Source organism: Ostrinia nubilalis, chromosome 11, assembly GCF_963855985.1.
Source record: "Ostrinia nubilalis chromosome 11, ilOstNubi1.1, whole genome shotgun sequence".
Taxonomy (NCBI): domain Eukaryota; kingdom Metazoa; phylum Arthropoda; class Insecta; order Lepidoptera; family Crambidae; genus Ostrinia; species Ostrinia nubilalis.
The window spans coordinates 14,829,527-14,855,903 of NC_087098.1; the positions used below are offsets into that span (position 1 = coordinate 14,829,527).

Sequence of the window (26,377 nt, forward strand, 5' to 3'; positions counted from 1 at the left end):
CCGTAAGATGGATCATATTCTGCGTATCTAAGAGCAATAGCTCTTTATTTAGGTTACCAAAAAGTATGTAATGTAATTAAACATAATGCGTGGCAAAAACCATTATAATATTTTCATCATTAGTAATTTTTAAATTTTAGTTTTTAAGTCATTTTAAGTTAATGTATTATTATAAAATATTTTCATGAAATATTATTTTTGTTTGTTAGAGTTTTGCTCATGCTCAAACCTAAATCAAGAAGTAAAACGGAGGGGAGACACCAGTTCTTAAGAATGAGTAGCAAAGTGAATATTCCTGGACAAAGTTACCCACCCTAAAGCTTGGAAAGCGGTAGAACCAATGTCTGCAGTCCGTTTAGAAAACTTACCCTACCTAGCCTACTTACCCTAAGTGAGCTAAAGAAATATTGTCTTGTGCCAATATTTCCCTAGCCGAGCCTTCCTCCTTTCCCCGGGCTTAGGACCGGCACATGCGGGGCCGTATGCCGACGACCCCGTATGAGGCGGAGTTCCTATGATCATTTCTAGTAAAAACTAGCCTTTTAGTGCCGCTTTATCTAGAAATGTCTAACGGACCGCAGATTCTGGTTACCTGTACACAAGAGCCAATTACCATTTCATTTCTGATTCTGCAGTGTAACAAGGTTAAGATTTGTGTTTTTCTTTTTTTTATATCAAGTGTTACAATAATAAATGCAAAAGTCAGACTATAATACGACCAATTTTCAATCAATTATCGCAGTTAGAAAATGCGCTATCTGTCTCCTCTCATGTGGATTCAGTCAAGTTTATCAAAACTATGATTCGTAAACTTACTTTTTTTCAATTAATCACGTGAATTTCTCATTTATTAGCAAGACTAACTTCTCTCAAGATAAAAATTTGAATCAAATTTTTATTTTTTGTTTTTATTTCCACATACTTGCTTTCACGAAAACTATCAACGTATAAAACGGAGGGGAGACACCAGTTCTCAAGAATGAGTAGCAAAGTGAATATTCCTGGACTAAGTTACCCACCCTAGAGCATGAAAAGCGGTAGAACCAATATCTGCAGTCCGTTTAGACAACTTAGCCTACCTAGCCTACTTACCCTAAGTGAGCTAAAGAAATATTGTCTTGTGCCAATATTTCCCTAGCCGAGCCTTCCTCCTTTGCCCGGGCTTAGGACCGGCACATGCGGGGCCGTCAGTCAGAATAAGACCCCGTATGAGGCGGAGTTCCTATTGCCATTTCTAGAGAGAACCAGTATTCGAATGCAGCTTTCTCTAGAAACGTTAAACGGACTGCAGATTCTGGTAGTCTTTGTAGTTAATGTTATTCACAATCCAATTTGGGCTTTTTGTATTCGGACACGGTCTTTATTATTTAGTTATTACAATTATATTGCTGGTTTGGGTACTTATTAGTTCAGGTACATTACAATTCAGTGTTTAATTAATATTATTTAATTAATTTATTATGTTTAATCCAGACATCTGGCGTCCTTTTTCATTAATAAAAGAATTATTAATTTAAATTATTCAGAATACAGAATGTCAATGATCACCGTCACTATACCACACACTATATCAGCATAAATGGTTCCTGATTTGGCCTATTGATGGCTAGAGGTGAGTCTAGACCATAGTATTATTAAAAAATTAATCATATTTTAATTTTTTTATTATTATCGATGTTAACTTGTCCTGAACCTATACTAAATTTTACAATTAACTTATTATTACACAAACGAAAGGGAGACACCAGCTCTGAAGGATGACTAACAAAGTACAGCCCGATTACTAAGATACTCAACCTAAAGGCTTGACGAGAGCACAGTAGAACCAATGTCTGCAGTCCGTTTGAAATACTTACCCTAGTTAACCTAAGTGAGCTAAAGAAATATTGTCTTGTGCCAATATTTCCCTAGCCGTGCCTTCCTCCTTTGCCCGGGCTTAGGACCGGCACATGCGGGGCCGTCAGTCAGAATAAGACCCCGTATGTGGCGGAGTTATTATCATTCCTAGCGAAAACCAACATTCGAGTGCAGTTTTCTCTAGAAATGTCAAACCGACTGCAGATTCTGGTTTTACTTAAGCCAAATTCTTTTTCTGTAACCGTAGGAATTTTGAGAGGTAATTCACGAATTTTGTTCGAATACAATTTTATTATTCGTTTGTTCAGTGAGATTGTTGTGGATAATTTAATATTGTTTGCCAAACTGGTGGTCTCGTGTCATTTAGCTATTACATCCATATCTTATTTCACCGCGTTAAAAATACAGTGTGAGTCACGTTAAAGTGTACATATGAAAATAGATGAAACTAGACCTATTTTTATCGACAAAAAAGAGGTCAAAAATTTTTTGAGATTTTTTTTTAATTTTTTATAGATTTTTTTTTTCTTCCAATTACTTATTGTAAAAAAAACGTAATAACTTTAAAACTAAGCGGTATATCCTGATAAAAATATCTAGCGGTATATCCGATCATTGCAAACGTTGTGATAGGGATAGAGACATGCGATTTTTGTTTTTAAGAAGGTAATACGATAGAGAATAATACAAAGTAATACCACCGGTTATAGGGGCATTTTTTGGAGAAATTTATCAAATAACCAAAAAAACACGAATTTAAAAGCCGTTTTTTTTTCAAAAAGTATCATTTTTTATTATTTGTTGGCCTTTTTTGTGTATTTTATGTATTTTTTTAGTATCGCCTGTTATTTAGCATTATTACTGTTTTTATTTTATCAGGATATACCGCTTAGTTTAAAAGTTATTCCGTTTTCTTTATAATAAGTAATTGGAAGAAAAAAAATTATATAAAAAATTAAAAAAAAATCCCAAAAATTTTTTGACCTCTTTTTGTCGATAAAAATGGGTCTAGTTTCATCTATTTTCATATGTACACTTTAACGTGACTCACACTGTATTATTATAGCCTGACCAGGAACATAAAAACCCTCGCCATGTTGCGGAAAACTAATGGTACTAATTTCTTTTAATGGCAACAGTAACTGAAAACTTCATTGACATGTCACCTTGCATGTCAGTCTATTGCTGTCAAAGTGTAAACAAAGTTTATTTTAAATGTGCGCAATTGGTTTTATGAATTAAATTGCTAAAATATTTTTATAGTCGTGAAAGAAAAGTGGTTCACAATGTGTTAAAGTATTTGTCGAAGAGAAATACTAAGGGTTTGGACAATATTTTCATTGAATAATGTTTCCGACAAAGGTTGTCAAATTGACTGACATGTTTATCGTATAGTACAGTCCACTATGAAAATTAGCTGTGGTTTGTTTCAACTACCTATTTTAAAATTTTTTGTCACTCTCTAAGTGTTGAATTTTATGGGATTGGGAAAGAAGTACCGAGTTTGAAGCGTTCATGAGCAGACATTGCAGTTGAATATTCAAGTTCTGAATTTGATTATTGATGAATAATAAAATAAATTCTACTAGCTCGATTGATGGTTTCATTTAATTTATTTAAATCAGGTTACCTATAATAATATTTTTTCGTTAATTTATGAAAATATCAAATTAGCCCGTAATCCTGAATCCTGATACATAAAGTTAGCCTATTAATTTAACACAGGTACGACTGTACTCAGTGTTGCACTATCAAATGCAATTGACGCGCCACTATGCCAGGGTTTTTATGTTCCTGGTCAGGCTATACTTACATTTTTGTGATGTATTTACCTACTAGTAAAAATGTTTAAGATGCTTTAAAAATAACTTAAGTAACTTCATAGATTTATTATTTCAATGCTATAAGCTTATGGAGAATTGTATTTTCACAGTCATCTTATAAAGTATACATACAATGTTCATTTCGTCGGCTGATTGCAAGAAGTCATTAACTAGCAGAAACATGATTTCGAGAAATAGCTTAATGAAGTTTGGAGAGAAAAAAGCCATTTAAAAAAAAAATATAATAGGTAGCGCCGCAATAAAAATGCCGATACATAAAAATAAGTCTTAGTAAAAATTTTTAGTTACTGGCATTTCAAAATAACGTACACAGTATTTTTAAAAAATCAAAATATGAAGTTAATGTCTTTTGACTGACGGCCAACTATAACAAACCAAGAAGTAATTACTTTTTACTTTATCGGATTACCGTGATACATGTTAAATCAAGTTAAATTACATTTATAATAATATATTAAACAATAATAATAACGAAATATGTATTATGACCTGTCATCTTCTGGGTCACATTCTAAACAAAAAATTCAGAAACAGTGCAGTGTGGATGACATAGAAAAGACAACACACGAGATGTTTCTTCATGAAAATTTTCGCAACTACAGATGATAAATAATTTTGTAAATCTGTAGCTACGAATTCTTACCTAACCGATGCTAATTGCTAGATAAAAATAGGGTATACACGAGCACAAAATAATCCTCCCTCAGACACTACCGTGTAGAAAATTTTCATGAAGAAAACATCTCGTGTGTTGTCGCAAAATTTTCGCAACTACAGATGATATAATTTTGTAAATCAGTAGCCACGAATTCTTACATAACCGATGCTAATTGCTAGATAAAAATACAGTATACACGAGCACAAAATAATCCTCCCTCAGACACTACCGTGTAGAAAATGTTCATGAAGAAAACATCTCATGTGTTGTCTTTTCTATGTCATCCACACTGCACTGTCTCTGTTGGCAAGATTAGATTGAAAGGACGATATCACGATAGTTATTTTTTTTTTTTTTTTTATGTTATTTGAAACCATACCTAATACCTATACACAAATATTCATATCCTAATCTTGCTTATTAGGCCAGTAGAATTAAATTTTAAATCGGAAATAATTCCTACAAAAGATTTTATTGCTTTAATGATGCTTGTTGTTGTTGATTTTTGGCATCGAACCTTAGACCAGGCATACGGCTAGGCAACGTAGTCGTCCAGGAGGATACAAGGAAGAGGGGTAGCCACAGTAGGTAACACAGAGTCGTTCAGGTGAGTGCCAGGAAGAGGTGCAGCACCCGCAGTTAAGGAACGGCTGGGATGAACAAGGATAGGCGCATCCAGTTCGTAAGCCTTGATAGGGTTACACTGGTTAAGGCGCTCCTTTTCAAGACTTGGAAGCCTGCGGGTAACGAGCCATTGGACGTGGAGAGTGGAGAGGGTCATTAATTATAAACATATTTTCTACTTTGCCGAACATTTGCACGAGAACGGTTTGTTCAAAACATATGAATTTGGTCTTATTTAATGCAGGATTAAATGCCCTTCGACCGTCAGGAAGACCACTTTTCGATAGGGTAAGTCCTTTACGCGGTATAACCGGAAAACCGAAAAACGCCCCTTTCGGGGGCCCCCACCACTTAAGCACAACAACGTCGAAGTCGAAAACCTAGGAGAGTCTTCATGGGCAACTAATGAAGCCATTAAAGCACTAAAATCTTTAGTAGGAATTATTTCCGATTTAATTCATTTTTGTGTTTAATTCTACTGGCCAATATAATGATTTTATCACTAATTTGGTTCGAAAGTTTTTTACGCAAAAAGTCATTATAAATCTTTATTAAGTTCTGGCAGTTAGTCAAAACAGAGTGTGTATCGACTATGTTACGATACAAAATCATTAATGGACAATAATTACTTTAATGCTATAAAAATTGACGAAACTGGATTTATCAAGTTTTACAAAAATAAATCTTCCAAAGTACGGCAGATATCCATTTACTGATCTTTGCATAATATAGTATAAGTCGCGGCCAATATCGCCATGCTAGTGTGGACACTTAATGACTTTTTGTAGTTAATGACTTCTTGCAATCAGCCGACGATTTACTGGTGTCTACTATTCAATTCTTACTTTTTCGTTTTAAAAAATTCGGTATTTATTGGCTTTTTTGACAAAAGTTAGTATGACGTTGGTTATGGTTATGGGTAATTAATAATTCTTCATTCTAATAATTGATCTGTTATGTTTAGAGTTACATGATTAGTAGGTATATCGCATGGGTGTCCTTTGAGTTAGGTTAGTGATTTGTTGACCTAGAATACTACTACTACTTAACTTAAACACCATTAAAAATTTGTTATGAAATTTTTAAAGTTTCATTGTGGTTTTATGAATATTTTAATAATATAATATCAGTGTTTCTAATACTAAGCAAACGGATGGGAGACACTAGACCTTTAGAATGAGTAGCGAAGTAACAACTATGCAACCCACCCTAAAGCTTGAAAGCGTGGTAGAACCAGTGTCTGCAGTCCGTTTGAAGATTAACCTAATTAACCTAGTTAATCTAAATGAGCTAAAGAAATATTGTCTTGTGCCAATATTTCCCTAGCCGAGCCTTCCTCCTTTGCCCGGGCTTAGGACCGGCACATGCGAGGCCATGGCATATGACCCCGTATGAGGCGGAGTTCCTCCATTTCTAGCGAAAACCAGCATTCTAAGCTTTCTCTAGAAATGTCAAACAAACTGCAGATTCTGGTAATACCCACGCTTTATGAAGTTTTTAAGTTACATTACAGAAATCACAAATTAAACGTACTAATTTTTAAGTAGGTATATCATGCCATACTTGTCTACGCGAGAATATTATGTAAATAAAATGTGCTTAAAATGTTTTGATATTAATAATAATAAAACGTTTAATTTGACAGAAAGAGCGCCCTGCTGTCAAATAGGGGCCCGCTCAGCATTAATCGGGGCATGCCGTGGGCAAGGTATTAAACCCAAATATTTATTAGGTATATTAATATACTTGCTTTGAAATCAATAAAAGTCAATTGAGTATCTGTTCTAATAGGAAACGGCGTTTAGATCCTTATGAAGATTAAAAAGTACCTATTTAATATGTCAATTAATTACGATACCCTTTTCAAATTACACAACAAACTAGTTATAAATCTCTCAACGCAGGAATGGTTTCCGCCCAGAATTAACTTGTATGATATTTTCAAGTTTAACTTAAATTGCAAGTTGGCAAATAGGCACTAAAATTTGATAATTCAAGCACTATCATTAAACATTTTCCGTTAAATTGGCCTATCTATGAGTTACATAGATCACAAGACTTTAAATCACAAGGATATATCGAATGAGTATCCTTTGAATCTACGCAAAAGTATTCAAAAATTACTAAAAATTTTGCATTTAAAATTTTTAGTTTTTTTATCTGGTTTGACGGACTGATAACATGCAACGTTTAACGGATGGGAGACACCGGATCTTTAGAATGAGTGGCGAAGTAAAGACGACTAAGCAACCCACCCTAAGGCCAGACGAAAGCGGTAGAGCCAATGTCTGCAGTCCGTTTGAATGCTTAAGCTAACTAACCTAGAAGAGCTAGAAAAATATTGTCTTGTGCCAATATTTCCCTAGCCGAACCTTCCTCCTTTACCCGGGCTTAGGACCGGCACATGCGGGGCCATGGCATATGACCCCGTATGAGGCGGAGTTCCGATTGACATTTCAAGCGAAAACTAGCATTCTAGTGTAGCTTTCTCTGGAAATGTCAAACGGGCTGCAGATGCTGACTCTACGTTTGCTTATTCGTTCATTAAAAGGGCAAAAGGGGTCTATAAATCTAGGGGTCTATTACGGGATTTTTGTCCGTTCCTATTTGTTAAAATTACAATACCTATCCTGTACTGTTATAATGTGTCATCGTAGAGCTTTTTTATTCAACTTTGTGTAATTTAATTACTTAACTGACTGCATTTGTGAATAATTTCTTATTACTTGGATAATTAGTTTATAAATAGAGCAGAATTACGCATTTTAGGGGTGAGCAGAAAACATGGCGTTGACTTCTACGTAAATTGATTAACGTTAATGAGATACTGGGAAAATGAGCAATATTGTAAATATCGATTGCAGTGCTTTATCAAAATAGATATCCACGATTACCTGCTAACTTATCTTATGAATAATATACTAATTGATATTTAATTAAAAATATATTTCTTTATAACCTCTTATATTGAAATACAGGTCTAACGCTCATTATTACTTTCGTCAATTATAAAATTTAAAATAAATAAAATGCGTAATCCTCCTTTGTGTGGTATAAAATCTTTGGTAATAGTCAAATCTAAGGCTTAGTGTTACAATTACTTTCTGATATATCATAATAATATGCTATACTCTACACGTACATATTTTAATAAATTGGTTAATAAAAACCTCATTCACAACAAAAGGAACGCTTTACGACACTCATAGATTTGATGTATATTTTACATATACGATATATAAATACACACGTGTATATAAGTAATACTTTCTATTAATAATGCCAATACAAATATCATAGACTTACGAAATATCGAATTAAACATCGTATTTACAATATTAAACATTATACTTTAAAATCCATACACAAATTTAGAATTTAAGTAATCTCTTTGGCTACTTTGACACTCAAGATATTGTTACATTAATTAATTTAATTATACTTTAATTATCTTTAATAAAACTGGAGACAGGCTAAGTGGCTACTTTGTTAACTCACTTCTCACTCGACGATAAAATATCACAAAAGTGATATAAAAATGACAATCACATACCAAAGTTGAAATCATTTTACATTAAAATTCTATTATTTAAAGTGAGTTAAGTTAGTAGCTTAAGGGAATAACACTTTGAAATCGTTGTATGTTTCTTGTTTGTGTCACCAAACATTGGGACCATTGTCCAAATGTCAAACAAAATACAGACAAAATAAGGGTTGAACAGTCAGCATCAGAAATAACAATGAGATGAGCACAAATCTTTCAAAATATCTGTGAGTCTGCAGCAAACGAATAACGAATTCTTACAAATTTTTGGCACTTCTTTCACAGCGATTGTGGGTAAAATTGTAAGAAAAAGTACAGAAAATTTTAAAATACTTTTGTTTATTTATTTTTGAACGCATCTTTTTAAATAATTTTATGCAGACAACATAGCAAATATAAAATTGTAAATGAAAATAGGAAATATTTAAACAAAAGTGTCCTTATTTTCTTATCAATCAAAAATATAATGGAGAATGAAACTGAATTTGTTTGTCGTGATTATCAGATATTTTGAAATTTTTGAATACTCTATAATTTTTGATGCTACTGCATTGCTATCTAACCGCATTTATTATTAAAATTTCACAATTAAGATATCTATTAAAATATGTTTTAACTACCGAAGTATTTTAGTTGTAATCCCACGCGAAGATAATACACAGTTTAAATATTGCTTAGAAATGTTACAATTAAAGTCTTATAAATAAATGTTTAGTTTGAACGCTTACTAAATCCAAAACAAGGCTCAGGACTCTCTCTTAACTTGTCAACGCTCTTCAATGAAATAAACTCCCAAAGGCCAATGGATAAAACATTTTGATTGGCAAAGGTAGACCATAGAAGTCCATGTCATATTTTTAGTCCTATGAGCAAAGAACGACGGAATCGAAGTAACTGACCCACCGATTATTCGTCACTCAGCAAGCAGGTTGATAATTTTGATCTCGTAATAGGATAAAACCCGGACCGAAGAAGACCAGAGTGATGGACATAGTCCATTTAGCACGTTAAAGTGGCAGTGGGCCGAACTGTCTGTCTTAAATAATGATAGAGGATGTAGTGAACTGGTTTTCCCGTTACGTAGGTGTATGAAGCCTTCTTGCTCGATGGACCGACGTCCTCAAAAGAATGTAAAAGCCGTGGCCGTGAATGAAAAAAGTGGCTGGATAAGAACGGGGGATCCTGCTTTTTGGGTAGGCTTATGTCCAGCAGTTGGCTATCATTGGCTATTATGATAAGAAGAAAGCAACTTTGTATGCTTACACACACGTCAGCTTCAATATGTTTAGTTAAATGACAGATAGATTTCTATGGATCTTGGCTCGCCAATTTGAATATTATTAAGTTTTTAAGTTAAGTCAAACATTTTATTAGCATGTGCCATTTATATGGCATTGATACCTAGACTGAATCAGTGATTTATTGACTTAAATTAAAAACTTAAGATGACGTGATACTTTTAATTTGACTGTAAATAAACACAATATTCGCAAAATATTTTCAGGATATCTTTTTAGTTGTTAACAAAAGTAATAATGAAACAATCCCTGCTCTAAATTCGTCAATTTTAACCCTAGAAGCTCAAACCTTTTCAGAACACCGTATAGAGAAATCTTTGACTAGAGAAATTACAATTAAATCGTGATTAAAGACTAGATTTGTTTCTACCCACTTTACGCCTCTATTTTCAGCGTTTATCACTCTAATACTAATCACTCTTAAATTAATATTCGGGCATTTATAAGGTCAATTAACCCTTCGCGATTTAATATATCTCTTCTTAAAACAGAAGACTTAAAATATCAGAAATTGGAATCGTCAACGTAGAATTCTTCTAACACAAGAATATCACAAAACGCGAAATCTATAAATGATACCACTACGAATGGACGGGATGATTAACTCACTATGGAAACGAAAAGCTTCGTGATTGCTTTTAGTGGGGAAAACAACGAACAGACATTTCACAGGTTTTACCACAATACATTTAGTTAAAATTTTAGTTCACTTTTAGAAAATGTTTAAAGTTAACTTTAGTAGACACATGAAAAGTACCGAGTTCATACAGTGGAGTTTTGAGTATTACTGGTTATGTGAAAAATATAGAGGTATTGTAAGTTTTCTACTTTAATCTTTAGAGTTGGTAACCCAGGCTGGTTGAAGGTGTATCAACTCGGTACTATCGAAGCATCTTAGATACCAAAATTGGGCAATCTTCATTTTGGCATCACTAAAGTTCACATCGCACCCCATACCCCTCAGATAACCTACGCACCAAATACACCATGAAGCTCAAAAACCAAGTTTTCCTATCAAATTAATTGTACACACCTCTAGTCATCGCTTCTCTATTTCTGTTGTGCCATTTACAAGTCAAGATCCTAACGTATGTTCTTCTGAACGTGGCGTTACACAGAGCGTAACATACAGGGTTTATCGTGGAGTTGATATAGCACAGAGCATAAAAGAAAGACCAGAGCTCGTCAGGTATGCACCTCGTGCACGCCGTCAAAGGTTTCAAGAGCACCAGAATGTTATAAGGCGTCCAAGTTATAATAAAAGATAGGAGAATAGCTGAAAGCGTTTTCGCTGCTTTCGTTTCCTGTTTCTTCTCTTGCGTTTTCTTCTTCTTCGGCTGTTTCGAGGTTATCCCCTTCCCAGCTAGCTGTTTCGGGATAATCTTTGCATTTAAAGGTATTCTCACGTCTTGTATGTGAGACGTCCTTCTCGTGAGCGCTGGGTGACCGGCTGGGTGGAGATTCAGTTCTGAATCACCCCTCGTAGGCGGTCGATAGTGCGTTCTCGTGTTGGTGGGTGGTGATTCTTCGGTGATCATTTTGATTGTCGCTCTGTCAGAGTCCGCGTCAGGTAGGCGTATGACGATGGTGTAGACAGAGTCGGCAGAGGCAGATTTTGGTGCTGGTGAGGTAGTAGAGTTGATTCTTGTGTTTGGTGGGAGGGACCGGCTGTCCCGGGCAGCTGGGATGCTGCCAGGGGGAGGGTCGTAGGTTCTACGGAGGGGGGAAGTTCCTCCGTCAGGACCTGTGGAGCCGCCGGAGCCGCCGCGCGTGGCGTATGGATCCCTGATGACGTTTAACGACGTACATCTGGAGACAATGCATTTGATATGGATATAAAGATGTTTGGAGCCCATTTTAAGTGCTTATAAGTAGACTGGACACTTACCTGGATACAGAGCTCTGCAGCGGCGTCTCCACAGACACGGGCGTGGCATACCCCGGGTCGGAGGGCTCCTCCTCCGGCTCGGTGTCCTCCTGGTCCTCCCTGCCGGAGTGCCACCACGCCACGCACCACGCCCTCACGGCGGGCCAGCCGCGCTTGGGGCGTCGAGAGGAACTTGACTGTGAACAAGGTGTATTTATAAATATTTGTAGAAAAAATCATACAGATGGCGTTCATAATGAAAACATTGAAATAAGTGATTCACGATTGATTAGATTGCATTTAATTTCAAGAATCGGTAATTTCTAGACTACAAGATTTTGTAGTAGGTACACAATCCCTGATTCTACACTACAGTTTTGGTCTTCAAATTCACAGATGTATATTTAAAATACTAACATCATTTATTTTTCGTTGCATAATCCGTGAAAGCTTCAAAATCAAGCCGCTTTACGTTATAACATCTACCTGTTTTTTTAAATTGGTATTCGTTAGTTTAACTCTATCTCCATTTCAATTTCTATCAAATGAATATTAATGAAATTATGCATGCAACTATAAAATAAAGATTCCACATTGCCTTTGCTAACCGGTTTTGACACTGTGCGCCAAATAACCCAATATACAGGCTCGATTGGCACCCTTCCAGATTTGGCCACAACCGAAATATTCCTGCCTGTATTCCATGGTTTAGAAATCGACCTTATCCCTGTTGATTTAGAGTCGCCGGAAAAGATTTGGTCGGATTTGGCTTTACATTTGCTTTGGCTGCATTCGCGAATGCATCGAAATTTTGAACAGCGTCGTGTATTTATCATGCAAGCGCAATTCGGAAATGCTTTTCATTGGACCTCGTTAGACTGACTACATTACTGGAAATTTTCATTAGAATCATTTAATTTTGTATTACACTATGTTCGTTCCATAAACCATCTACATACAGGATGTCCCAAAAACAATGGATAACCTTGTAACTATCGATAAGCCTCACAATGGATGGTTTCTGTGATTAAAAAAATTTGGCCAGGTAAAAATATCACGGTTTTCGAGATTCTTAAGTTTTTTGTATTTTTTAGAAAATTGACACACACATTTTTCTTTTCTTCTTTTTCATCTTTTTTCAATGCTTTGGAACTATTTTGTTGAATTTCACGAGAAAAAATAATCACAGATGGCCATTTTCTAAAAATAAAAATCTTTTTTCTGTGATATTTTTACTAAGGTCAAAATTTTGACATTATAGAGATCTTGAGGAGGCCAGTCGACAGTTGTAAGGTTATGCATTGTTTTTGGGACACCTGTATAGGTAACAAATGAAACGAAAATCAGTCTAATTTTCCGAAGTGCTCATACTTATTTATCACTGGCGAATCCTAAAGCTATAAACCTTTTGCCTAAAGCCGTATTTTAAAGCATTAAAGTTTCAATTCGCGTACGAATTTTCACATATCGTATGGAAATTCTCATACATTTGCGTGATTTCGAATGCGAATTAGATTTCAATTGCCATTGTTCCTATTGAACCAGGAAAGTGGTAAAATCCATTCATTTTAACCCTATTTTATATGCATAGTGTTGAAAATGTGGTGATATCCATTTAACTAGATAAAAGGTAGGCTCGCATGATTCAATGCTTGAAACTCATTTCAAGCTCAAACATACCTAGACTCAAATATGTGATGGGTTGAATTTTAATATTTAGGCCAATCATAAATTCTCGATTTTAAGCTGTAGTGACTTTTAGCATAATAGTCTATTGAAATTTCATAGTTTGACCTTAACCGAAGTAAGAAGGTACTCGTACTTCAAATATTATCTAACCTTGTGTATTACGTGTGACTTACAACATTTTTAGGTACATACATGAGAATACCTGTTAAACAGAATACACTGACCCCCACACGTTTCACGATTTACAGGTATATTGTAAGACTAAAGCAGAAGTGTAAATGAGATGAGTAAGTGAGATGATGCTCAGCCATAGGACATCCACTGCTGAACATAGGCCTCCCCCAATGCTTTTCATGTTGCCCGGTTGGTAGCCGCCTGCGTCCAGCGCCTTCCTGCTACCTTTATGATGTCGTCGGTCCACGGGTGGACGTTCCACGCTGCGTTTAAAGTGTAAAGATATCCAAAGATTTTACATGTTTGTCAAAAGTTCATCAAACTTCGTCTCTCCGCAGTCCGCATCACAACACAACTTGGATATGTCAGGAAAAAGGGACACATTTGCAAAGGAACCCCAATTTCTCTTAATAACCCAAAGTGGGTCCATTACTTACGACTCTAATAAGAGTCCTAAAACAACGTGGACAAACAGAAGAAAAACCTTTTTATACGACGGAAGCAAACGGCACATACGCATTTTGATAATTTGATTTAAGGGAGAGTCCGGACTTTCGTTCAGGAAAACAAATACGAGTGCCTCGTAAAAGAGAAGTTTGTAGGTTTAATAAAGCGCACCAAATCGATGCAAACTTGAACAAAGATATAAGCGTGTTATTGGATGAATCAAATATTTAGAATGTCAGACCAACAATGGATTTTTATCAAAGAATTGAATTCTGCACATCATTCATTCGAGCTTTTTGTTAAAATGCAGAATTATCCAGGTAATCCTATTATTTTCAACCAATCCCATTTTAAAAATGGCGACTAATTTGATCGAATTATTTGGAAGAATCGATACACTAAAACTAATATTTTATTTATTACACTTTATTGGAAGCAAAGGTGTTAATGGGAATATAATTCTCTCCTTCAACGCATAAGAATTATTTGATGAACATTTAGAAAAACGTGATCATAAATAATTTCATAAAATCCAACACAAAAAACCAACAGATAATGATGTAATGGGTAAGTACTCGTACAAGTACAATGTAATCACGTGCGTAGCCTGAACGTAACTTGTTAAAAATGTTTTCTCTATGGCTTCATGTATGACTTCCGCTATGTCAGAGGTACCTCGCTACTATAATACCTACTTGTCAAACCCAAGACGGGGTGAATGGCCTAGAAGTAAAAACCTACCATACTACATATATAGGCCGTTGTCGTAATTTTTTTTCCTGATTTTTCAGGTCGTTGACCGGCTGAAAGACAATAAGTTGTTGTTAAGGCTTGGTATTTCTTCTAAAGTAGGTATTTCGCGCTGTCAAAATCTGCGCGCGCAATTCTTCGCCGAAAACAGCGCGTCAAAGAGCTCCCGCCACAATTTCCAGCTACACAGTATAGAAATACGCAGTTGGTTAGGTTAGGTTGACTTCCTTCCCTTCCCAAGTAGCATTTTACTCCATTTAAGAGTTCACATTTAGTTCCAATGTGTACTTAAAGCATTAGTACAGTTCACTCGTGATGTATAAGCTGTATTATTGCAATTAATTACACCTATACCTGTCTAAGGGACTTATAGGAGTGTAGACTAGTGTAGAGTTATACTTTTATACGATTGTTGGTGTTATAATACTCTAACAACTATCCTTTAGTCAGCCGTCTGATACGGCAATCGCTGTTTAACGGCCTACTTGTACGATGTTATAGAGCTAGCATTTTAATAGAACACACGTGGTCATTTATAAAGCCAAAGGCTGTTATGTTTACTTGTTTTAGACTGTTATACAGCTAGTAGCTGTAGTAGGACTTGTTTGTGATAATTAAATAACCTTTTTTTACTATCTGTACAAAAGTGTTTCAATGGTTCGCATGTGCACTGTAGGCTGTTAAAAGGACTATATGTGTTGTCCATTAACATCAATAGCAGTTTATTTGTCCACAAGTACTACTCTTATTTGCTTTAAGCTGAACATGAATGTGAATGTGATATTCTATTACACTTTTCCCCAAGCCTGTTTTTAGTTGTTCATGGTGGTTCTGTACATGATGCAGAGGAAAATATTATGCCTGAACCTGAAAGTTCCCTTCAAAATATACAGATATCAGAGTGTGATGATTGCAGTTCTAGTGATAGTGAATACAATTTTGATTTGGACAATTATTTATTTAACCTTTTGCAAAAAAATAAGAACATGGGCTATTGAAAATCGTATTCCTCATTCCGCTTTGAATAAATTGTCAGGCATAATAAACGAATTTAAACCGGGAACACTACCGTCTGATGCTTTAGGTACTCATACTTGACTATTAGTAGCTGGGCTAGGCGATTTAACGGACATTAATAATTTTTATTGCGGATCTCTAAAATTTCAGTATTTGAAAGAATTAAAGATACACAATTGACCTGAACTAGGTACATCTTAAAGCTGTACATAAGTTCACATTAGAATAAATTTATAGAAATTAGCGCTGTAGTGGTACAAATGTGGAACTTCATATAGATAACAGCATTCTAACAGAACACATGTGAACCTAATATACGCTCACCGCATTAAATCGAAGTTATAACAGTTCACATAGCCGTATTTCATTTCCACCATTTTGTTCTACATAACCTAAAATATTTACCAAATAAATCTCCAAAATTAATGCAGATTTATTACAAAATTCGCAGATAGAGCGATTGAGTTTTGGTTTCATGTTATAATTAATTACCGTAATTTGCAAATTGTAGATTTCCTCTCAGCCAGATTTAAATATTTTAAAATGAATATCGCGTTTTTACAGAGGCGCGTAAATATTTTAGCTGTAAATATGTATACATTTCACGATAAAGTTGCATTCCCAATGGCATTAACATTATTAAGTATTTAAAACCCGTGTTATTATTTGCATAAATGATTATCCGCCCGAGTTGTTTCCCTCTTGGCACTCACGTACAAATACCAAACTAATATTAAAATGTGGAAATAATTTAGGACACACGTGAACTTTATGTAGCATTGGAGTACTTTTGTCGGACTTTATAACTTTGAAAGCTGTGCATTTAGCCACTTGTTACTCTTTATTACACTCACGTACGTTGTATGGTTCACACTGCGTCCCATATAGTGCCGTAAGTCAGCCTTAAGTCCGATGTTACTACTTAAACTGCTATTATAATGCTATTATACTGCTAATGTACAGCCATAGTGAACTTAAGGCTGTCTAATTTGTGCCCAAACTGGTTCTATAAAAGCATTATAGCAAGCTATACAGCTCGTATACAGCTGACATACACAGCTTGTGGAGTACATGTGAACGACTAGTGAACTCTTAAATGGAGTAAAATGTTACTTGGGTTCAAGCGTCACACTCACAACACTTTCTAATAGAAATCATATCCAAGTGATACAAATTAAAACACCTTTCAGACTTTTTGGGAATATATTCTAGAATCGAATAAATATAAAATATAACGGCAGAAGTAAACACTGTTCAAAGTGGCCGTGGCGTCGCCCGACCTTCTGGAAGTTCTGCGCCGGCTTAAAGAATTTCAAGATTACGTCACCCGACCTATCGGTAGGCCCTTGGGAGCTTGAGCGATTGGATTTTTTTTTATGATAAGTTACTCTTAGTAGCGATTATTTAGAGCTTGGATAATAAATTTAATTATAGTTGTTGCAATTCACGAAGCTTTGCATGTGGTTAATAACATTAATCAGTATAGGTACGCATCAATTTTGTTCAGTCTCTTTGTTTATTAATAAATAAAAATATCATACTAAAATTGCAGAAACATATTTGTTTGTATTGGTCTGGGTGTTTTCTTTCTATAATATGTATGACGTATGTACGGGGTTCTGTACCTATCGAAAATTGCTATAAGCATCACACGCGGTTACCTGCGTACCTCTGTGCACTCATGGGAGTTTAAGCAGAGGTCCCTAGAGTTTGACTTTGAGCTTTGTTTATAGTCATTACGAAGCAGACTGATGGGAAACTGCACTGTCTTGAATTCGAAAGGGTAATTTGACGGTGTTTGGGGAATTCTAGGAATAAATACAGAGTCTCCTCATTGAGATTGAGACATTTCAATTTGAGATTTCACTTGACATTGAACACAATCTGAAATGGAGTTTTCAAACACTTGTAAAAATAAAAAGTAATTAAATCAAAGGCACTAAGTAGTATTGATATCAACTTCGAAGAAAATGACTGCCAAAATTACTTTCTACCCATTCCACACGTCTTTCATGAATTATATTAAGGTATTGTTAAACTAAATTTCAAGTAGATTGAACCAAGGAATCACTTTGTCCCATACAAACTTTGCCCCCTTTTTTCACCCCCTTCATTTCATGACCCCATTTCGGAAAATCTTTTCTTACCAACTTTCAGGTCTCTACGATATCCGTCAGTCATTTAGGACAAAGCATTTTTATTAGTTATTCAAAACTCTATCGTTCCAGGTATGTCATTGACAGGAGGGCGCTACTATCTTAATGGGTTATTCATTAGTCCACTTGACATTTCAGAATCGTTTGACTTTAGATACCTAAGCGATTTGATATTCGGAGTCTTTTAATGAAATCAAGTTCTGAAATAACTTGAGGTGTTGTATCCGATCAAGCTTTTCATTGCAGGACAGTTAAATAGTTTTATTATTAGTTTCTTCTCTAAGTCTTAATTTGTCAGAGTAGGTAAAGGCTCCATGAGAGCAAAATTTAGCTTTATAATAGTTTTTAATTTTTTTCTTGAAATATTTGACGCCTTGTAATCTCTCGTTAATATAGGTCCACACAAATAAAGAATGTTTGACTTCGACTTTAATAATTATGCTCTTACATAATTATAAATAAACTAGCTTTCCGCCCGCCGCTTCGCCCGCGTGGAATTTTTTGGTTTTTATATAACTTATTACACTCAGATATAATGTGGCTTTCTATTGGTGAAAGATTTTTTAAAATCAGTTCAGTAGATCCCGAGATAACCTCTTACAATTTAACAAATATACAAACACACAAACTTTACCTCTTTATAATATTAGATTATAGATAGGTAATTTGAAACCCTATTTTGTTTTATTCTTTTTTTTATTTTAAATATTTCACGATCCAAACTAATATTTACTGTAAGTAAATGCTAAATAGTAAATATTAGTTTGGATGTCTGGATGTCATGATGTCTGGATGTTTGTTACTCTTTCACGCAAAAACTACTGAACGGATTTTGTTGAAACTTTACAGTATTATTGTTTATAACCCAGATTAACATTATGACGATATGTGGCAAATAAATTTCAATAAATAAATAAGACGTGTCTAAAAGCGCCATCTATCGTCATTGGTTAAAATCTACAGCACTGGACAAACTACGGTATGACGTTCGTAAATATTCATTCGGGGGAAACCGTGAAACGCCATCTATCAACATGGGTAAAATGAGGTAAAACATCATATCTAACGGGGGTAAAACGAGGTCCACGCGAACGAAGTCGCGGGCGGCCGCTAGTTTATAATAGGTAGCTTTCCCTCCGCAACCTTATTGGTATTCCATGTATGTGTCTTTTAACTGAGTTCTGTTAAACATTTCATGTAAAATTTGTCCAATTATAACTCTATTTACATCTGCATCTGTAAGCAAGGATTCATGTTTTTCAGCCCAGATGCCGAGTAAACAGAATCGTCTTTCAGTGACGTGCAGCTGCCCCTATATTTGACCCACTGACCTAATTTTTTTTTATTTATTTGTGTCAGTGTGCTCTTCTAAAGAGTGAAGACGATTGTATGTAGGTACTATTAAAATGTAATTTTAACTCATTGGTTTTGTCTCATATTTGAGGAATGTATCATGAGTAGAGTCTTAGTTTAAAAGGATGCCAACGATTTAAATTTCAATAGGTAGACAAAATTCAGAATTCTTAATTATCAAAAATTTTAGCTTTCTCCAGTAACACTGGTATTATTATACTGTGACTCATCAAAGTCATCATTGTCAAAAATATTGACAAATCGAGAACTGTCACGGCCAAAAAACTGGCACGCGTCCGTCCTCCGTAAGCGCCACCGCGCGACTGATTGAGATTGTCCAAGCCGTCATGGGCGATTTTTTCCACATTTTTTAACATAGTAACTGAAATAAGACGCAATATAAAAATTTCATCCGTTAAAAGCCCTCAAGTTATTTCTAAACTTTAGTTTAGTAAAAGATTCAGAATCTCAAATCGTTTATTTTAAAAATAAAACCATAGAAAACGAATAGAGGTAACTTTGGGAATTTATTCTATCGAGTCAACTTCATCAAATCGTGTTTCCATCCGTTAATAGCCCTAGAAAATATCCTCAACTATGCCCAAAAAAAATCTTAGCCTTTTATTTTACTGTTTAGTACCTCAAAAATGAAAAATGAAAACCTCATTTTCGCCATTTTCTCTGTTACCCGGCCTTAATGGGCAATTTGAAAAATAAATATGTCAGTTTTTGGTCTGTTTACTTTTAAACAATAAATAGGTTTTTTTTACCTATGCCTATGAAATTACCGTATCTTTTTCTTCAATATTCATAAGCTCGCATAATGGTATAACTGTTCCCAATATTATTTTTGCTTTGTAATTTTATTTCAAGGCAGTTTTGTATTTTTAAACAAACTAGACTGGACTGAACATATTATTATTAACTAGCTTTTGCTTGAAATTTAGTATGTCACAGATCATCATAAATTATAGCCTATATATTATTCTGGGTTATAAGTAAACAAAAATACTGTAAAGTTTCATCTGTTCAGTAGTTTTTCGTAAAAGAGTAACAAATATCTAGAAATCCAGACATCCATACAAACTTTCGCATCTAGAATATTAGTAGGATTACGATAAAAACTTTATTCGCGATCATTCAGCTACGGTAGGTACCTCGTTTTTAATCCGATTAAAGCATAAAAGGCTGGGCATTTGATTTTAAAAATGTTTTATCCTTTGTTGGGCAAAAAGCCACGTCCATTAGCGTTAATTTATTTATAATAGTTTGCGGCAAACGCAGTTAACGCAGTATGAAGTTAATAGTTTGTACGTAATTTGTATTAAACTTGATTATGGCTGGGAGTGTATTTTGGCTATGGTTACTTTATAAATAGAGGACAGTAATGTCACGGTAATAATATCATACAGTATTGTAACTTCATATAAACCGACGAAACGCGAGCTTTCCTTCGAATTTCAAATCTCGGGACGCGGTCGAGATGAAAAAATTAGGGGTGTCGCAAATGTACCGAACGGACGTCGATGGCCTAGTGTTGAAAATGACTAAGGTGATTGAATTTGACTGACCGTCATTTACGGTCAAATTTGTCAAAAACTAGTCATTAACTGTCAGAAATGGTGATTTTCAGTCAGTTTGATTTGAAATGAAAATTATATATTGTATAAAACCAGCTTTTGCCAACGATTTCGCCCGCCTGAAATTAAAGTAACAGGTCATTAAAAGTACTCATTATGATTAGTAGATTCAAAATTATTTTAGTATATTTTTTTTAATTAAATCTACTAATCACAAAACTACACGCATTTTTATCCTATTCCATTCACGAAGTATTTTGTTTGTCTAAATAAAAAATAAATACAATCACAAAACTACACTCGCGAGCAAAAGTATGGAATCACTTACATGAAGTTGTTTCCACGCGATCTTGTGTACTAACGAATTTGTTAGGAACAAAAAAAGTGGCACCATTTTAAAGATTAAACTTTTATCTTTAAATTGATACCAAATTCATTTAAATCACACCAGTATTTAAAAAGATATCCCGGCTGATGTGAAGAAGTAACGAAAAAGACATGTATGAACTGTTTGATACGTCGCGAGTTGCGGCCTATTTACCCCCTATAAAAGCACGCGTTTTCGGATTTTTGCTTTCACACGTTGATTCATACACATCTCCGCTTCTTTTGACACTTTACCTGGGATTCTACACCTTCAGAAGCAGCACAAATCGTTGCATTATTGCAAGAAGGCCTCAGCTAGCGGGCTGTCGCACGTCAGCGCCACATAAGCCAGTCCTGGGTTTCGAAAGTTTTAAGACGCTTTCGGGAGACTGGTGGCTTTATCCCGAGACCAAGTTCTGAACAGCGTCGGCGCACATCGCAGAGGGAAGACCGTTTTTTCATGTCAACATCTCTATGAAATCGTCATTTGACTGGAATCGACGTCCAGTAAGAGCTCAGAAATGTTCGTAGGATAGCTGTTAGCGAGTAGACAGTTTGTCTAAGACATAATCAATAGAATTTAACTCCAAAAAGGCCTGCCACAGGCTCGAAACTGACGGCAGGTCACCGATAAGCACGCTTTCAATTTGCTCGTACACATCTCGATGTTAAGTCGAGCAAGCCACCCCCATAAGCCACTGTTTCAGCCAACCAGCACTGCACAAATCGCTCCCCAGGCCGCCTATAAACCCGACCTCTTCGACTGCTGCCCTGCAAACACAGTTTGCATTCATCGGAGAACAGAACTCGCCTCCATTACTCGCCTTCCCATCGAGATGTGTACGAGCAAATTGAAAGGGTGCTTATCGGTGACCTGCCGTCAGTTTCGAGCCTGTGGCAGGCCTTTTTGGAGTCAAATTCTATTGCTTATATCTTAGACGAACTGTCCACTCGCTAACAGCTATCTTACGAACATTTCTGAGCTCTTGATGGACATCGATTCCAGTCAAATGACGATTTCATAGAGAGGTTGACATGAAAAAACGGTCTTCCCTCTGCGATGTGCACCGGCGCTGTTCAGAACTTGGTCTCGGGATAAAGCCACTAGTCTCCCGAAAGCGTCTTGAAACTTTCGAAACCCAGGACTGGCTTATGTGGCGCTGACGTGCGACAGCCCGCTGGCTGAGCCTTTCTTGCAATAGTGCAACGATTTGTGCTGCTTCTGAAGGTGTAGAATCCCAGGTAAAGTGTCAAAAGAAGCTGAGATGTGTATGAATCAACGTGTGAAAGCAAAAATCTTAAAACGCGTGCTTTTATAGGGGGTAAATACGCCGCAACTCGCGACGTATCAAACAGTTCATACATGTCTTTTTCGTTACTTCTTCACATCAGCCGGGATATCTTTTTAAATGCTGGTGTGATTTAAATGAATTTGGTATCAATTTAAAGATAAAAGTTTAATCTTTAAAATGGTGCCACTTTTTTTGTTACTAACAAATTCGTTAGTACACAAGTTTGCGTGGAAACAACTTCATGTGAGTGATTCCATAGTTTTGCTCGCGAGTGTAGATAGAAATTCTAAGTAGACAGATGTAATTAGAATGGGTAGATACTGTAGGTGAGCAGCCCTATCGCATGTTGTCATACCGTGACGTACCGCGCGGCTGTTGACATTTATTTCAATAATATGGCCGAGTTGGAATACTGTATAGATAGTATTACCGTGGTAATGTCATAATCTTCCATAAAAATATTATGATATCAGGATTAGGACTAGTTAGGAGAACCTTCTGGATTCTTCTGGTATGTTATACAAAATATCAAATAATACGAAAATTTCTGTATATAAATACACTTAATTGGACATGTAGATTGTAGATTATAGCCTCATTTCATAAAAGATCTTAAATGTCTAAAACCAAAATTTAAAACCTACTTTCCTCTCTTAAAACGAAACGTGAAACGTCGGGAAGGTAAAAACCTTTTCACCTTTTTAAAAGTGTTTGTGTGTTGCCAAATCCCGTAATAGTGAGAATCTAAGGCGGTTATCACACTGCGCCGCGCTCCGGCGACAGATTTAATCATTGTATGCAAGTACCTCAGTTTGTATAGAAAACACGTGCGGCACTTCACACTGACAACGCGTCCGCGCGCGTGATTTTTTATATGAAAATCACGCGCTCCGCGGCGGAGCGCGGCGCAGTGTGATAACCGCCTAATGATCCTTCCAATTTAACCTCAAACAAAACTCATCTTGGCAATTCAACTCCATATAGACCTTAAGTAAGTTGGTTGCACAAAAACGCACTGCAACCAATGTCAGCAGTTCTGAAAGTTTGTGCACAATTAGGAAGATTTCGCGGAAGTGCGGGGCGACTTCGTGAAGCGAAATAAATTCAATTCCGACGGAGCCCGAACTTAACGTCGGAACTTGGCGAATTAGGGGGGTAGGGCTGGCAGTCACGGAGTTTGGGAACTTAGACGTATAGTGTTATGGAAGTTGTAGTAAAAAGTAATGTTACCGGACTTTGAGGAGGTTTATGTAGACTAATGTAGAGAAACGATAAGTACTGTTTACGATAGCATTAATAATTAGATTTTTTAAATGCTTATTTAAAGAATATACTTAATAAAATTTAGATTTTAAGTGCTGTAATTTATTTCATTTTTGTATACAAAAACATCCAATGTCTAATTAACTCGTATTTTCCTACTAATATTATAAATGCGAAAGTTTGGATGTTTGGATGTTTGTTACTCTTTCACGCAAAAACTACTGAACCGATTTTGATAAAACTTTACAGTATTATTCTTTATAACCCAGAATAACATATAGGCTATAATTTAAGACGATCTGTAACAAACTCAATTTCACGCGGGTGAAGCCGCGGGCAAAAGCTAATAAATAATAGAGAAAGTCGCAGAGTAAAGAATTAGAAACAGTACCATATTGTCGCAGCCCTAATATGAAATGTAAATGAATGTAAATGTGGGAACATTTCGCCGCTACGTCTGCTTGTCTGCAGCTACGTTTGAAGCATGCCTGTGTTTTGAGTTGAATATTCTATGAAACGCGCATTCTTTGTTATTCTTATTTACCGACTTTAAAAAAAGAAGGAGTTCCGTAATTTATAAACAGATTTCAACATTTCTTTTTATTTAAAAGATGATACCGGGTGATCCCCTTTTTAAGAGGGTTGTAGGTTGTAGCTCATTAAATTATTGATAAGTACCTATCAACTATTTTCTTAATTGCGAGCTAGCTAAAGAACTAGATGTACGTACAGTCAGCGTCAAATAGTTAGTGACACTCAAAGTAGTCAAAAAGTTCGCAACATGTCTTTGTGTTACAACTACAACCGGAATAAAGTTGTGCTGTCAACTTTTTGGTCACTTTGAATGTCACGAACTATACTGGTCATCACAAAAATCGGCCCACTCGGCCCATCGGTTTCTACTGACACAATCATGGTGCCCCAACAATATTGGTGTTATTTGAAAGCCCAATAAATATTCTTAAAGAAACACACATTTAATTTCTTAATAAACGATTTAAACCATTAACATATACAATAAATGTGACTTGAAAAAAGACCTCACTGTGGGCTCACCTCTGGGATCAATTAGACACAGTGGCCCACTATTTTCTATATTCGTTTTGTGTTGTTATTGTTTATAATTTGTGCTTACTGTGTTCAATAAGGACCATTTCTTTCTTTCTTTCTTTTTTCTATAGTAGAAATGAATTCTTGAGTAAAAATCTGTGCCTGTTCATTAGAACATTAGCTTACCTGGTGGTCTCTCCACCGAGGGTCGTGCAGCGCTCCCCTGACGTGATACACAGAGTCTGTGTCCCCGGACTCGGAACGCGCCCGCCCGTCGATCTCGCGGGTCTCATCGCTGTGGACAAGGAAGTTTCATTATACAGGGTGTTAGGTAAATGGGTATATGAGCCGACAATAGCCCATGTTAATATATGCATATAAATGGTATGGTGAAGTCAGAAAATTGATATCATAATTTTAATTATTTTAATTTTCATACAAATCTGGTTTTATAATTTTTTATGTTGTATGAACAATTCAACGCAAACAAACGCGAAGCTCAAGACCGAACGCGATGGAAGACTGTTGTGGTGTTGTGGATGTCCTCTGCCCCATCTAGGATTGACACTATCCAAATCCGTATCAACTGTCAAATTTCATTCAGTTTTAGATTAAATATCCACACTTTTTCATGCGTTTACACTTTAATATTGTTTAAATAGTGTTATACACAATATGAAAATGTAAAATCGTCGAAAACCTGAGATATTTTACCAGAAAACCAGTATCATTCTAATTTAGAATACCAAAACTTTAATGTTATTTAGCATGTCAAAAAACTACTCACTCAGCATTATGCTGGATGCATGCTGAAAAATCGCAGATGGATTTTTTGTGACAACACAAGAATATTCTAATATTTTGTAAGCATTAGTGTAATAATTTATTGGTAAACCTAAGAAAATAAATGAATAAATATAATATTACTTTATTACAAGTACCTAGGACGGACGTTTTCCGAATTGTTTTTTTTTTTATTTAAGCGGTGGTTAAGTATCAGTTTTAATCAAGTCCTAGTGTGACTGCAAACGTTTTCAAATATTTAATTATTACGTCACAGATTGAAATAATTGGGGGAGGACTATGTTCAGCAGTGGATGTCCTGTGGCTGGAATCATGTTATTATTTATCCACAACGAGAAAGCTCTTGGCCTGTATCTCACCGGATGGTAAGTGACGATCAGGCCGAAAGTGGAAGCGAGCTTCACCCGGAATCCTCAACCACGGTGGAACTGGCTATCTTACCTCTAACTGCCTATGATTATAATGACGTCAGAGATTACGTGTATGATCCCCGTTTAAAATTACGTGTTTACACGAACACATCCGTTTGTATTTTACTGGGTATTTACAGTAAAATAATTAGGTACCTAAGGCAGAATAAAGAAGACAACAACCACATCGGTGACTCAAGCGTTCTTTAGTTAAGGTTAAATGTTTTAATGAACTACAAAATCAGTAATAGTTGGGTATTTCTTGTATGTTTATAAAATGACAATCAACAAAGGTTGTGTTAGCGAAAACCCACAATTATTGTTAATAAGCAAG

At 35.6% G+C, this 26,377-nt stretch overlaps 1 protein-coding gene across 1 annotated transcript in view; it reads right to left on the reverse strand.

Annotated features, from left to right (window-relative positions):
- Nucleotides 1-10,788: 10,788 nt before the first annotated feature.
- Nucleotides 10,789-26,377, reverse strand: part of LOC135075942 (muscarinic acetylcholine receptor DM1) — a 47,651-nt gene continuing 32,062 nt past the window's right edge. Inside the window, exons 3-5 of the mRNA XM_063970390.1 lie at nt 25,016-25,124; nt 11,714-11,889; nt 10,789-11,634 (exon numbers count right to left, since the gene is read on the reverse strand). Coding sequence (XP_063826460.1) covers nt 10,845-11,634; nt 11,714-11,889; nt 25,016-25,124 — 1,075 coding nt within the window. The 3' untranslated portion in view covers nt 10,789-10,844. The remainder of the gene's footprint in view (nt 11,635-11,713; nt 11,890-25,015; nt 25,125-26,377) is intronic.